At 33.9% G+C, this 16,675-nt stretch overlaps 1 protein-coding gene across 8 annotated transcripts in view; it reads left to right on the top strand.

Moving 5' to 3' along the window:
* The window catches only part of DGKB (diacylglycerol kinase beta), a 694,510-nt gene that overhangs the window by 142,408 nt on the left and 535,427 nt on the right, over positions 1 to 16,675 (top strand). For 5 of the 8 annotated variants that reach the window (XM_072783961.1, XM_072783954.1, XM_072783956.1 and 2 more), the window contains exons 3-4: positions 7,033 to 7,109; positions 11,359 to 11,379. In XM_072783961.1, coding sequence (XP_072640062.1) covers positions 7,033 to 7,109; positions 11,359 to 11,379 — 98 coding nt within the window. The remainder of the gene's footprint in view (positions 1 to 7,032; positions 7,110 to 11,358; positions 11,380 to 16,675) is intronic. The other 3 variants (XM_072783957.1, XM_072783958.1, XM_072783960.1) reach the window with 1 other exon arrangement.

Here is a 16,675-nt window from a genome sequence, read left to right on the forward strand (position 1 = left end):
TACCTGGATGATCCTAATATGAATTCCAATTTGAGTACCACTGGGTTAGACACAAAACTGGCTTAGACAAAGATAAAGCTCTTTTGCTAATTTGAAATACTAGATAGCTAAGGGAAACTTTAATCATCATATTTAACTTTTACTAAATACTAATATGTGTACATTAATGCTAGCTCAATATTAGACTAGGAAGCTTTCTTTAAAAAAAAAATTATTTATTCATGAGAGAGAGAGAGAGAGAGACAAAGAGGCAGAGACATGGGCAGAGGGAGAAGCAGGCTCCATGCAGGGAGCCCAATGTGGGACTCAATCCCGTGTCTCCAGGATCAGGCCCTGGGCCGAAGGCGACACTAAACCACTGAGCCACCCGGGCTGCCCGAAAGTTTTCTTTTTTAGACAGTTGGAGCTATGAATCTTATATATTACAAGGTTAAAATAGCCACTGCAAAGATGCTTTTGGCGGAGTGCAGAAAGAGATTTCTAGGCCACAAATATCCTCTGTGATGAGAGGGAAAAAAACTATGTCTGGAAGCTTAAATTTTGAAGAAAACTTTTGAAGCACTGAATAGGGAGGAGCAAAAAAGGACTTTTCCAGGATCCCACATTGAGATTACAGCATTGACTGCCTCTCTCAAAATGTCAGAGCTGCATTTTTTTCCTGGAAAACTAATGTCCTCACTGAAACAGGGACCCATGGTTCCGTCTACTCTGGCAAATAAAGGACTAGATGATTAATCTACAGGAGGTTATTTGTTATTTATAAAAAGGACAAATGCACTTCATAAGGTAGAAAGTCTTGGTGTTAACAGTGGAGTATGATCACCTTGTCACAGGAGCTAGGACTACTATGTGGATGTTAAAGCTTTTGGCCTTGACTTGAAGAATAGACTTTAGAACAAACAAAAAAGATTTTCTTATGAGGCATAATGAGAATGTGTTATCTGCAAAACATTCTTATAATTTTATTCCGATAGTTATCTTTTCTATGTACTTCCCCTTTATAATACAGCACAAGCAATTTTAATATTTATTCTTTAAGATGATTTTTAATCATAACTATGAAATATATATATCATGTAGAACTTACATATATTGCAAGTTTTTGACAAGAATTGTACATATATATTCTAATTCCATTATCAACAGAAACATAATTCTAAACTAAAATAAAATGCTATAAACACTTAAAATATCCATATGACATTTTTGCTTTACTTTTGCTTATATTTGTTGTATATTTAGAAGATATTTTTCATATGTTAATTTAAGTTGGTAAAAAAAAAAAAAAATTAGAATGTACTAGTAAAAGGTAACAAAATTCCCTGAACTAAATGAACAGAAATTGTGGACTCCAAAGTAGATGCCTTGGCTCTAATGGAAACTTCTATTGTTTGTTTGTTTACAAAGTAAAGAAAACAGATTTGGGCCATATACAAAAGTTTGGATCACTACTTCACTCTCTTTGGGTTGTGTGAGTTTGAATAAATAATGCTCCCTTTAATCTTGATTTCTTCATGTGTTTAATGGGGAAGGAGTTTGAAAAAAAAACAAGGTAATCATGAGTTTTAAGTGAAATAATAACACTAAAAAACACTAAAAAACAAGATAAAACACTTTCTAACTACTAAAAGAATCTACCCATGCAAATTTTAACAGTGTTAATAGTACTCAATGCATCAATCAGGTATAGATTCTAAGAGTGTTATTATAGGGAGCTCTGTAGAAGGTTAGTTGCTATCTTAAGTGGTTGAAGGAAGTCCTGAGAGGTTTTGTGAGCAAGGTGATCAGTAAACTCTGGCATGCATTATGTTTGAACTTCATTTGACAGTGTGGAGAATCCCCAGCAACGAAGACATCACGAGCAAAGGAAGGGTTATAAAATCATGAGACATACTGCGATGGATGTTGAACTCTAAATAAGGAAGGCATCAAAAATAATTATTGGTAGATAGGGTCTGGATTATATTTTGACACATCTATCATGCCAAAAAGAGGGGTTTGTGGTGCAATTTAAAGACAATAGGAAACTGTTGAAGGGTGATGATATGTTTGAAGTGATGTTGAGGGTGGAACAAAGGAATAGGAATTTATTAGGCACCAGATACTTTGCTAGACACAGTACTGCAAGGTCCATTTCATTATTTTTATTTTACATATTAAAAAACTGAGCCATAGAGACATTAAAAATATGCCCAGGGGGGATCCCTGGGTGGCTCAGTGATTTAGCTCCTGCCTTCAGCCCAGGGCATCATCCTGGAGTCCCGGGATCAAGTCCCCACATTGGGCTCCCTGCATGGAGCCTGCTTCTCCCTCTGCCTGTGTCTCTGCCTCTCTCTCTCTCTCTCTCTCTCTCTCTCTCTCTCTGCCTCTCATGAATAAATAAAATCTTTTAAAAAAATATGCCCAGGGATATTCAGCCAAGAATCCTGGAGCCAGGACTTAAATCTAAGACTCTCTGGCTTTAAATCTTTCCATTACTCCATGAGACCTTTGTCATTAATCAGACAAATGTGTGTTGCGGTTTTTGGGATAAAGAGGCAAAGAGGCTGTGAAATCACAAAGGAAGTTCATTCAAGATGTAGCAGACACCTAAGGAGATGGGAGGGAAGCCAAAAGCATTTTCTTTTTTTTTTTTTTTGTAACATTTTTTAGGACACACCCATAAGCTTGATTCTTCTATTTTCTAAACATTGCTGATGCTCTTGTAGATTTATTTTTATTTCAAAATTAGTAGAATGAATTTAAATTTTCCTTAATAGTCATGTAAAAATTCAAAATATTCCTAACCGTACATTCCTAAAGTGTAGCTAGTTTAACACTCATGGCATTATATGGTACATGACTCAGCCAAACAGGAGAGGATTCATAGAGAGTGAGCACTGTAGGGGGCCTCTAGAATGACTCATATGCTTGAGCAGGTGCTAGAAAGACAAGCCATAAGATGAAATCTACTCTGTCAGTCCCTATATACATTTCCTCTGTCCTTGCATGTAACCAAGGTTTTCGCTGAACAAACGATTCTTCTCTTTTTTAAATTCAGTACCACCTTAGTTCTTAGGTGATTCTGATGGTGGCAGAGCAGACAACCTAAAATAACCCCATTGCCTTTGTTATGGCTATTAATATTGAATTACTTTCCAGTAAGACGAATATGCTATAGCCATGGGCAGTAATTGGTATTTAGTGTTCTTCTCCAAGTCTCCTGACTTATTAGCCAAGCCTTGTAAGCATCACTTCCTCTGGAATTAGACATGTATCTCATGTCATGACCCTCCTTTGCTTTCTAGGAGACCCAATACTTTGTACTGAGCATCTGTCCTGATCCCTTTTCCAAGGATTAAACCAGATTTTAGAAGCTGGCTGCCTAGCACTTTAGTTGCCAATCTTCTTTGATGCCAGACCTTTGTTCCCTTACAGATATGTATTACCTGTGAATTGATCTCTCAGTTCACAGCTGCCTGGCTGGCTGGCTGGCTGGCTGCCTGGATTTCTTAGCATTGCTCAGCCGAGAATTTGTCACTGTGCTCTCGTACTTGAAGCTCCAGTATTAGTTGAAATACTATTGAGATTATATCTTACACTTACCTACTATCTGTTCATTCAGGCATGACTTCCTTGGTATCTCTCTTTTACTAGAGGGTAGGTCAGATTCAGGCATATATCCTTCCTCTTCTCCACTACCCCAGTGTTATCCGAACAGACATGATCCAAAGTTGACATAATCAAACTGATAGGAATGTTTATGGTGATAGGTAATATGAACCAATCCAGAAAAATGGCTGAATTATAAAATGAATAAATTACTATTCTTTGAAGGTAGGTTGAACACGACAGCAGGAACTTACTTCACCATCTAGTACAGTTTGGGAATCCATGCAGATATGTAGACTATTGGCATAAGGGAATTCTGATTAAAGGTTAGGGGAACCAGGCAGGATATCTGGAATGCTGTGGTCTTTCTTTCTTTCTTTCTTTCTTTCTTTCTTTCTTTCTTTCTTTCTTTCTTTCTTTCTTTCTTTCTTTTTTCTTTCTTTCTTTCTTTCTTTCTTCTTTCTTTCTTTCTTTCTTTCTTTCTTTTTCTTTCTTTCTTTCTTTCTTTCTTTCTTTCTTTCTTTCTTTCTTTCTTTCTTTCTTTCTTTCTTTCTTCTTTCTTTCTTTCTTTCTTTCTTTCTTTCTTTCTTTCTTTCTCTTTCTTTCTTCTTTTTCTTTCTTTTTTTTTTTTCTTGTGGTGTTTCACACTAAAATCTTAATCTAGAGAGGATTGGATGAATAAGTCAAGTCCTCAGTCTTTGAGAAACTGGGCCCAGGAAAGGTTATCGGGGCAGGAACAGAAGAATAATATAATTTTCCAGTTTCCAAACTAGGGTATAAAGTGGAGATTGGGTAATGAATAAAGTTCAGATACCAGGATATTAAAATAGGACTTGAGAATTGAAAAAATAGTAAATTGAGTTAATGGTGTTCCATCTAAATATGAATTAGCACTTCTTAAATTGTCCCAGACCAAGATTGTCATTGAGACCCAGAGAATTTTATCTTAATTTATTAATTTATTCCTAGTGGCATCCCCACTAAGAATATGCTAATATAAACTGTGTCAAAGAAAACATTAAAAAATGACATGAATAATTTTAAGGACTATTGCCTTCTCTGGAACATTTATAAGTGATTACTGAATGTGTTTTTTTACCCTCTGGAAGCCTGAAATGAAAAGCCTGTCTTTAGGCAGTGTTTCTAACATTCGTTGGAAGGCAAATTTTATGATATCAGAAAGCAAATTTTCTTTTCCCTCTTCCATTTTTTCATGGGGCTCAGATATGGTTAAAATAAACATAGTCTTTGGGATATGTTATTCCAGAATTTGTACATCTAGATATGTATATGTTTATATGGGTATGTACAGAGGGGTCTGTCTCTACATCTATCAATGAGAAGAAGTAAAAGATGTTCTACTAAGTTAGAATAAGACCTTATTATCGACAAGGGTTTCAGGAATAAAGAATCAGCATCATATCTCTCTTTAATATAGAACGTAGTTTCTAACGTAGCTTATACTTCTGCCAATATAAATGTCAAAGCAATTATTGTAATTTGTTGTGGTTTAGGAATAGCTCTGATCAATTGAATTACTATACTTATTATTATTTTATTATTTCATCTTTGTTATAAATTTGAATGCTATGCAAAAATGAAAATGTACCATTTCCTTCCCCAGAGCAACATACAATTGAGCAAGAGACAAGGATAACAAATTAACTCTGATCATAGTATGGAAAATACTAGCAAAATATATATTGAAAAAGAAATATATAGGAAACTGTACAGTCTTCAAACATATTATAGCATACTCACACACACACCAATCTCAACAGCAAAAAGATAAACAATCCAATTAAAAAATAGTCAAAAGACTCGAATAGACATCTCTTCAAAGAATATACACAATGGCCAATAAGCATTTGAAAAGATATTCAATATCGGTTATTAACAAATATATAATGAAATACAAATCAAAACCATTTCATGCCCACTGAGATGGCTGTAATTAAAAAAAATAGGGAATAACAAGTATGACAAAGATTTTAGAAATTGGAATTCACATATATTGCTGGTAGGTATGTGAAATAATATGTAGCTCTGTGAAAATCTGTTTGGCAGTTCCTCAGAATGTTAAATGTAGAGTTTTCATTATGACCTAGTAATTCTCCTTTTAAGTATGTACCCATGAGAATTAAAACATAAATTTGCACAAAATTATGCATATTTGAATGTTCATAGCAGCATTATTAATAATAACCAAAATATGGAAACAACTCAAATGTACATGAGCTGATGAGTGGATAAACAAAATGTGGTATATCCATAAAATGGAATATTTTTTTAGCTATAAAAAGGAATGATACATGATACAACATCTATGGACCTTGAAGTGAAAGAAACTAAACCAAATTATAGGATTCCAGTTGTATGGAATGCTCAGAATAAGGAGTTCTTTTTGAGGTGAATATAGTTGTGATGTTTGGACAGCAGTGTGCATATACTAAGAAAACCCACTGAATTGTATACTTTAAAATAGTTAAAGTAATGAATCTATGTTATGGGAATTTTAATGCAATAAAAACAACACACACACAAAACCCTCAACAGAAGTTACAACATGAAGAAACAAAATCAAAGTATAATTTACAAAATATAGGCATGATGCACTGGATGGGCACCTAGGAGTTAACTTTCTAACAGGATGCCTCGAAAGCTGACTTGTAAATTAGTATTTTTGGAGCTGGGAAATATTTTATGGTGGCACAAATATCACTGAATCATGGGGAAAGGCAGGGAGGATGATAATCAAATGCTAGGAAATAATATCTATGCCTTGTTTCCTAATGGAAAACTAAGAATCTTCTGTTTATTTCCCAGTTTCAATCTTGTTTTATCACTGTTAGTCAAACTCCTTGAAGCTTTAGATTACTTATCAGTCTTTTAGATGACTTATCAGTATTTATCAGTTGTTTTTCTCTAACTTAAATATGTTATAAATATGGGATTGCTTAATCAAATTATATTTTGATAACTGAGAGCATTGATTGAATGCTAGGTTGAATGCATATATTTGTATTCTATTTATATATATTATTCTAATAATATTTATGTTCCTTCATGACATTATTTCTCCTATTAATCAATAGATTCTTTGTTACAATCTTAATATGATGAGTGTCCTAAAAATATTTTAAAATCTTTCATAATTGAAAAAGTAATTTAAAAGATCTTTTGGTAACACATCTAAACTTTTTTTTTTTTTTTTTTAATTTGGAGACATAAATGGCTTTATTAAGTGGTTCATGGATTGGGCAGCATCACTTCTATCAAGTAGAGATCCTTCCTTAACTTTGTTTCTTTTTTCCCCCTAAACTTTGTTTTTTAATTTTAATATCTGTTGATTATATTTTAATAGATCTTTGTTTCCAAACTGGGTTATTTAGCCACAGTAGTCATATGTAAACAACTTGTGTGTTCTCTATTTCTTTCTAGATTCCACAAAGAAATTAAAGGATGTTCTTGAAGAATTCCATGGTAACGGCGTGCTTGCAAAGTATAATCCTGAAGGGGTAAAGCTTTTTTTTTTTTTTTTTTTTTAATGTTGCTTTTATATATATGCTTGGAGGAGGGATTTCTTAATGAAGGGTCCTTGAAAATATATATACCATATACCATATCATAAACAAAATGGAATTCATAATGAAATGCTATTCTGGAAAACACATAAAATAATGTACTACCTTTTTCATTCAAAAACCGTCTGCTAATGAAAATAATATTTCTCTGTTATGTGCTTGAAAGAGTACAGATCATCTGTAATATAGCCTTAGGTTCTTTTCCTAGATGTTGAATGTATTGTAATTCTGAGATTGCTTGGTCAGGTATAATCAGGAAACAAGATTGATGGAAGAGAAAACCAAGTGTGCCTGCTGCTCACTCAGTGACCTAACAATTTTAACCCCAAATGAACACTGGTGGTGGCAGGAGGGTTACTCCTTTCAGAGAATTATTCCCTTGACTAAAGAAGGATTCTGCTATGGATATAACTGGCCTATAATTTAAAAAAAAAAAACAGCTTTGATTAAAAAGTGAGGGATCCCTGGGTGGTGCAGCGGTTTGGCGCCTGCCTTTGGCCCAGGGCACGATCCTGGAGACCCGGGATCGAATCCCACGTCGGGCTCCCGGTGCATGGAGCCTGCTTCTCCCTCTGCCTGTGTCTCTGCCTCTCTCTCTCTCTCTGTGACTATCATAAATAAATAAATACAAATTAAAAAAAAAAAAAAAAGAATACGAAAAAAAAAAAAGTGAGGGACTTCTTTCACCATCTTGTTTTAACCTAGTACCAGTAAGCCAACAAGTCCCTGAAATTCCTTCCTTATAAAAACCTTTTTGTCCTGTTGATGGCTTTTGAACACCTTGCTTGAATGAGTATCTATCCTAATTATTTGTTAAATCACCTTCCATTTAATGTTAGCTGAGAGATGTTACATTTTAAGTGAGCATCTTAGCTGTGAGTCCTTTGGCAGTTTCACATCAATTTGTTAAAACAAATTGTCCTTTGCAAAATAATTTTTCCCCTGAATATATTATCTAACCTGCTAGATAGTTTGTTTACTGATTAAAAAGTGAGTTGTTTTTTTTTTATTAACATTGTCATTATGGTTTTGATTGTTTATAAGAGCATAGTTACTGGCTACCCTTCAATATTATATTTCTTGGATACTTATAGAATTTATATTTTAGTCAAAAGTAAATCTCCAATTCTAACCTTAAAACATTCATATTGTTTTATGATTTCCTCCCAGTATTTCTAATATCTATTTTCCTGCCATATTTTCTCATTCTATCTTTATTCTGATATATTACTATACCTTGTAAAAGTCTTTAACCTAAGATTTATTTCCTTTTTCAAGTAAATATTTAAAACTTACAAATGATGGGGGAAACAAAGCAATTTAAAGCCATTCCCATTTTCCTATATCAGGAACAAAAGCAGATATCTGGCCTGGCCAGATTTCCCTCATATTTTATTTTCCTAGATACCATAGTGTGAGAGAAGAAAATTTTGCCAGATAAATTTGTAGAACTGAAAATCTCAAAGACCAAGGAAGCAGAGCAGGAAAGCTAAACATCACAACTTTATGGAATTGTTGTAAGACCCCAAAATGCCATTAATATATACATTCATAACCCAATGAATTTGGAAATGTGCATGTTATATAATCTATACACAGAGCTAAGACCAGTTTTATTTTTTTCTCCCTAAAGATAGCTACTGGCTGTAAATTGGAGTGTGATATTGTTTGCAAAGTAGCCTTTTTGCTTCCTTTGATGATTTCTTATTTAAAAGACTCAAGACTTAGTCTTACTGATATTATATATTTCATGAGGATTATCAGTCACTGTATACTGGATTTATTGAGGTAATTACTAGATTCGTTCTAAGACACACATATGATGTCAGTCTTTTCAATACTGTAATAACTCCATAAATGCACAGATCTCCTCTTGAAATGCATTATTAAAATAATGAACAGTTGAAAAACAAAAAAAGTTAGATCTCATTATAACCCCAAAGTAATTCTAATTTAAGAGTCAAATCACTCTCAAACACTGATAGGTCCTTTTGCTTCAGGAAAAACAAAACAAAACAAAACAAAACTAAACTAAAGCTTACATGACTCTTAAATACTAGTATGTATTTTACAAAAGCCAATAGGAAGTAATTAGGAATATTCAATGTTGAGAAAGAAATCTTTAATGCGTTGAGGTCCTCTTCAGTACATGACTTCATGTAGTTTATAAAAGGTTACTTTGACACTGACAGAATTCATACTGTCCATTCGTTCATTTGAGAAATTCTCAGTCTCTGTTGGCTGGTCAGGTAATCCTCAAGTTGTTGGCAGAGATGACTACTTAATTAATGTTCTATTATACAAGAAAACTTAGGAAAATGTTTAATCTATACTACTTTTAGAATAAATAATCCTTTGTTTTCTAAAATAAACATTATCATCCATATAAAATGTTCTTGCAAAGAAAGAACAGGCTAAACATCTCTTATTTGCTTCTCCTCTTAGAAACAGTAGATGCTGGGACGCCTGGGTGGCTCAGCGGTTGAGCATCTGCCTTTGGCTCAGGGCCTGATCCCGGAATTGGGGATTGAGTCCCACCTCCGGTTTCTTGCATGGAGCCTGCTTCTCCCTCTGCCTATGTATCTGTTTCTCTCTCTCTGTGTCTCTCATGAATAAATAAATAAAATCTTAAAAAGAAGTAGGTGCATTGTGTTTCTTATCACTTACTTGAATTACTGAGTTCTAAAAGCTCTCTGTATAAAAACTTAATACAATGAATATGTGACCGCTTAAGTCTATTTTAATGGAGAAGAAATATTAAGTGCATTATATGGATAAATCATTTTTATTTTTAATTTGTATCTTTTAAAGATCATTTAATAATCTTTCTTTGAAAAAAAAAAAAACCAGAATCAAAAAGAAATATAAGCCTAAACAATATCTTTAAAGATTCCTTAAGGATAAGAACTTTTAAAAGGTCTTGAGGTTGCCAAACAGATGGGTTTATAAAGTTTTAAATGAAGAAAGTCATTGTAGGAAAAGTAAAATTACTTTCCCAAGATTAACCAGTTAGTTTTATAACAAGAGTCATAATTAAAACCTAATTGTCTGGAATCCCAGTTTAAGAATGATGCCTTCTCCTCTTCACTTCATTGACTGGGTCTTAGATTGAAAGGCAAGGTGATGGGAGATGAGAGTAAGGGGAAGAGATATGTATTTCACATGAATTGAATGGCATTTCTTATGTAATGAGTATGGCATATTCTAGTACATGTAATTACTACTAAGTCGTGCCCAAAAAGGTAAGAGATTCTTACTTGTCTCCAGCTAATCTTATATGAATGATACAATGTTAAGAGTATGATTATAGCTAGTTTGTATTACCCATCTAATCTCAGTGAGATGGTTTATAGTAAAATATAGTCTGGATATCTCAAATATAAATAATTCATGAAATTAATGAAATTTGATAACATGAGAAAGAACCAGTTTGGCATTGCATTTTATATATGTAAAATATAGTATATTATAGTATAAGTAAATATATATTAATATAATAATATTATTTAGTATTAATTAATGATACTAATATATTGCTATGTTACTATAGCTATTTATATGTTTTCACCCCTGAATTTCAAATTCAACTCTAAATTGTTCCATTGATATCTAAAGATATGGGAAGAAATTAAGAAGTGGTATATGTTTGGGAAATATTTATCTTTAAAGGTATGGTAATGGGCTGGCATGTTATTCTAAAAGAAGCATTAGGAGTGGGAAATAAACATTTGTAACCTAATATATATTTATATATACTGTTATGTTTTCATAATCTTCTCTGGAAGATTTTAATCGTCTTATATGTGTCATTCATTATATTTATCTCTTATCCGTTTAGAGCTGTTTGCTGATTACACTCCATGATTGATCTAAATGATTCTCAAATTTTAACTTCTATCAGAATCACCTGGGGGTCTCCTTAAAACACAGATTGCTGCCTACCCCCCTGCCCTCTCCTTAGTTTCTGTGTTTCTAGGACGAGATTCAAAAAAGTATATATTTTTATTAGTTTCCCAGTTGATGATAATAATGCTGTTCAGGACCACATTCTGAGACTCATGGATCTAGGGTATGTTTTAAAATCAATCTGTAAAACCGACCTTTTAGTTATCAGCAATATGAGATAATGAGTATAAATTATCTTACATTAACACATGTATTCTTTCTTTCCTTGCATGCACAGAAACAAGACATTCTTAACCAAGTAAGACATTTTCTTTTCTATTAAAATCTGTCTTCTTTCTTTATTCTGATGTAATCTATGAATTTCTCATCCCTGTCATTGACCTGTATTTCTGTACCATTAAGATTTGTATACTATGCAAGGCTATCTGTAATACTTATAAAGTTGTAATTGACTGATATTTGTTCAAATCAGTCTCAAATGAGGGCTAATACCATAATGGAATTGAAGAGGATCTAGAGGGTAGGCTTTAGTTTTGTAAACTCTTGAATCTAATTTTTTAATTTCACCAAAACATGATCAGACTTCAACAAAATGACAAAATAATTCATTTAATGAAACTCTTAATTTATTAATTTACAATGGGAGATCTATAATTGCATTTAAATGCAATTGATAGGGATTTCTTTTGCTTGGGGGGAAGTATGTATCTACGCTGATATTAGAATTTGTGAGGGAAATAGAGCTGAAAAGCCACTAATCTTTACCTTTCTGGGAAAAAGAGAAACCCATCTGTTGCTTCAGTCACTATCTCCCAGTAAAGCCCATTTTATAAAGCAAGTTTTGGGACCTTGTTCAGCTGGGTGCATAGAATTACAACACATTTGGGGGATCTCTAAATGAATTTTTCTATCATATTAGGAATATCTCTTACCAAAATGCATGAGATACTTAAAATCATGATATTGTCTCCCTTGGACAGTAATGGATATGTACTAGCAGCTCTTTATTCACAAATTTCTTTGTGGTTTCAATGACAGCAAGCACTGTGATCTCATCACCAGCATGTTAAAGTACAGTTGGTTACCCCAGAATGATCTTGACTGACTTAGACACAGGTCATACATACATATCACAGTCTCCAATGATGAGGCAGGACTGATGGCAACTCATTGACTGTGATGACTTTTACGAATCTCTTTCAGAGGATGACACTTCCCTGATCTTATCCCGGACCTCTATGGAAACCTACCAGTTCCCCTAAGGACAGACTACATGGGCTTTTTGGTTTTAGGAAGCAGCCCTTCGGAGTAAATGGCTGCTTCTGTGCAGCAGGATTTAGCTATTATAAGACATTTATTGAACACCTTGGTCCATAGACACACCTTTCTGCATCACCTCATCCCTACTAGAGGCTGTCTGAAAACTGGTGTCAATTAGCCCTGCCTTTTTCCTGGTCAGCAGAATGAGTTTCTTCCTTTTCCTTGCTCAGTCTTTGTTCCATATGGAAATGTTTAGTAGGCAAGCAATGTCAGTTGCAGAATAGAAAGAACAAGGAAAGCTGCGGTTAGCCAAAGGGGTGGTGGGGGGGGGGGCGGTGGGGAAGCGCATGCCTATTTATTGCTCTATACTGTTCCTGGTCTATCAGTGTAGGATTTTCTCTTTACATTTCCTGTTAGTAGCTGATCCTTGGCCCAAGGTTGAGTTACATTTCATAATTCCCTGGGCCTCCCTTATCTTTGCACTTGGTGCTCTGTACTGTAGATTCTGCTAATGTGTATACCCTTTACATTTAGACAAGTGAGTTGCTTCATTCCCTTAATAAGAAACCTGGGAATCCATAACCTACATTTGGTAGTGCTGCTGCCTAATGTAATATTTTAAGTGTCTTTAACAAGGATATTGACACTGATATAATTATTAGCAATGATATAAACACCTTTTATTGTAAGCTATAATTGTCCTTCCAGAACCAAATTCAACCTTTTCCATTAAAGAAAGCATCTGGAAAGTATAACAGAGAAAACGTGATCTTAGCAGTCCAACTGAACTGAGTTCAAATCCCACATCTGCCACATATTAGCAGATCTTGGACAAGTTACCAGCCTCAGTTTGTAAAGCTATCAAATGAAAAGAATATTGGCCTTAGTGGCTTGTTTAAAGGGTTAAATTCAAAGTGTATATAAAATAATTATCTCTGTGCCTGATGTAGAGGTGTTCCATTGACATTTAAAGGCAATGGCCATTGGTCATACTTCAATGACTAACATGGTTTCATACAAAAGTTCTAGAATATCTGTGAAAAGTAAAAGTGGGAATATCTGAGATACACCACCAACCAATCCTGTCACCTTTATTTTCTGAGACTCACTTTTCTCAACTTTAAAGTGAGAAAATATAACTCGGATGTCTTTCCAACTCTAAATTGATTTCTTTCTACCACGAGGTATGAGTGGAGGACATCAGATGTGATTTGTTTCCCCTGCCAAGCCTGGCCACAATCCAGAATGCTGTCCTGGTATCAGAGTTATTGTGTTGTATCTGTTCTACCTCCCACAACTGCATAAATGCCAGGGCACTGAGTTAGCAAGGAATGGAAGTCACATGTTAACCAGTATTTGTGCTTCTCTTCCCCATTACTCTCAACATAAATTCTGTCATTTTCCTCATCTTATCAAACCTACAACCAGAGCACAGTTTTGAAAGCATACCACCAAACTGAATAATAAAGTGCCTTCTATAATTCTGTATCAGTGACCTATATTGACTCTGTATTAAATATTGTTGAAATATATAGTAACTTTCTTTTCATTATGTGACCGCAGTTAGAATGGAACCATGTAAAAACAGTCTGAGAAGAAATTTACATAGATACTGATGAGTTTAATTAGCTACATCTTATGATAGTTAAACACATCAATTTGAATAGCGTCTTACAGGTTTCTTGTAACTGCACTAGGGATCCAATCTCGATATTGCCAAAAAAATACTGTCTTGTATCTATGACAACATGTAGAATTTGAGAATGGACCATCTGCAATATTGTGTCCTAAATTGAAAAGTTAATGATTTGGCTGTTTCGAGTGGCTAGGTGATATCTCTCACAGTTGATATATTTCTCCCCTAACCTTCTGTAACAAATATTCAGAAGTGTATTTCCTACTACCCTTGTCTGCCTTCACTCCTGCTCTGTTCTCCTACTCCTCCTCACTGGTTTTTATAGAAATGCCTCTAAAACAGGAGCATTTTTATGCCTCAGAAAGGACATTTGCACTATCTGTTTTGTCTATCTGAGGTGTTCTTTCTCCAAATATGTGCAAAGCTTTCTCCTTCATCCCCTTTAAATCTTTATTCAAAGAACAGATTTTCTTTTACTGATCATCAGATTTAAAACAGGTACCCTCCCCCAAAATGTATAAACATTTTCTATCTTTTTTTTTCCCTACAACACTTAATACTGTCAAACCTTGTACATTTAGGCCTATTTATTTTTCTATTTTCTTATTCCCCTTGTTAGAAAATAAGCCTCTGGTGGAAGGATTTTTGCATGTTCCAATAGCATCTCTACCCCAACAGCTAGGACAGAGATTAGTACAAAATGGATATACCATGAACATTTGCTGAATATGAGAAAATCTCCATCCTGAAACCACCAGAATAAATTAACGATAGAGTGATGACATTTATTTTCATTCACTTTGAGTCTACTTGGATGAATACTAGTGTTATTTCTTTAGTATTAACAGGGATTTAAAAACAAAGGATCCAGATGGTCAGATATAATAATGAAAGGCATATAGAAATGTGTTTTGAATTCATGCCAGTTTGGCAGCAACATCTGAACAGCTCCCTCAGTCTGAATTCTTTGCAGATTCTCTATGTTATCTCCCTAAATAGTCTGTGGCTGCTCCTTAAGAAAAAAAAATGAAAAAAAAAACAGTTCTCAAAATTTTAAACATTGTGTGGTGTGTGTGTCTCTGAGCCAGTTTGATTTTTGAACACTCATTCACTTAAGTCCAACCCAACTTTGTTCATTAGTGTTTCCATTGATGTGCATATAAGTGATCTCATTCTGTTTAAAGGTCACAATCTTCAAAAACCAATTTTAATGCTGCTACAGGACAGCAGTAGAAAGCAAGATACTTAAATTTGGCAATGTTCTACTGAATCATGAAATAAGGAAAATGTATAGATGGAAGATAGTATTCACTCATAGAAATGTCTGATATTTTGGACAACATAGAATTTTAAAAGAAATTTGAAAATCTTTTACCAAGAAGAAAAGCAGGAGATGAGTTAACCAGAAGATATTAAAGAATAATTCCTCTGTGAATTGGAAACACAGAAATGGCTAAATTTAGGCTTCAGAGAAGTTTGAGTTTTACAACTTTGTAAGCTATGTTTAATGACTGAAATGTAAGGGAGGCAAATTTTGTTCCAACCCAAACGGTGAAGAAGTTTGAAAGGGAAGTTTATTTACATCATCGGTAAAACTTAATAAATAGGATAACATCATTGCATAGAAAGCGTCATTCTTATTTTGTTAATAGACTTTTTTTTTTAAATAAGATATCTGTATAAATGCTCACATTCTAAAAGCAGTGTTTTGTCAGTGTTGCCTGGTACAGAACAATAATTGCAAAATGTCTAAAACACAAAAACTGCAGGCTTGATTCAGGAAGATGCAGTGAGTTTTCTGGTTTTCTGGACTAATAAAGAGGAGGGCAAATTAAGATAATAAAAAATCCATTAAACCTCAAACCAGCACTTCCTTTTATTATTTTATTATTTCATTTATTTTACATGCTGTGAGCCCAAGGGCATGTTAAGTGCTTTATATTGATTTATTATTACATTTAGATGACAACCCTGAATGGTTGATCTTATATAGCACTTTATATGAAAAAAATTAAGGCTTAGAGCTGTCAGAGAATATAACTAAGCTGCCTTTTGCTTAGTGAGCAAGGCAAAGCTGCAGCATTTAATTTCAGAAAGTTTTCCTGACCACTGAAAAAGAACGGTCAAGGAGTGATGCAGTCCTTATTAACAGGGATGCCATACATTTTTTTTTTCCTTTTTGGTTGTTTATTTTTCTGGTTTCTTCATTAAATTACAGGCACAGATTTCAAAGAGATTCTATTTAGGTTATGTAAGGCTCTATAAAGAGCACACACTTGGGATGTGGCAGATTTTTTTCTTTAAAAGAAGAGATAAATTCCTTGCCCCAAATCACTCAGATGGCAAGTGAAGATATAGAATATGACACAAAATATTTTTTTATTCTCAAGTCTCTGTTTTGTTTTCATTTGCTGGTTGGTTGTTATTGTTTTCCTTTGTTATCATGTTAAACTCTTGCCTTGAAATTGTTCTGTTTTAAAAGATAATCATGTTCCAACAGAAGATCCAGAGAAAAATTGTCAACAATTCTAGTCCTTTGTTCATATTTTGCTACCAGCTTTCTAAAAAAAAATAATAATAATAACCAAAAAGGATGAACCATGTAATGACTTGTTAAATGCATATAAAAACATTTTAAGGTAATGTGGTTTGAGGCTTATTCTTCAAAAATTGTTTGAAATTTCTAACAGACCCAGAG

The sequence above is a fragment of the Canis lupus genome, chromosome 18 (genome assembly GCF_048164855.1).
Source record: "Canis lupus baileyi chromosome 18, mCanLup2.hap1, whole genome shotgun sequence".
Taxonomy (NCBI): Eukaryota; Metazoa; Chordata; class Mammalia; order Carnivora; family Canidae; genus Canis; species Canis lupus.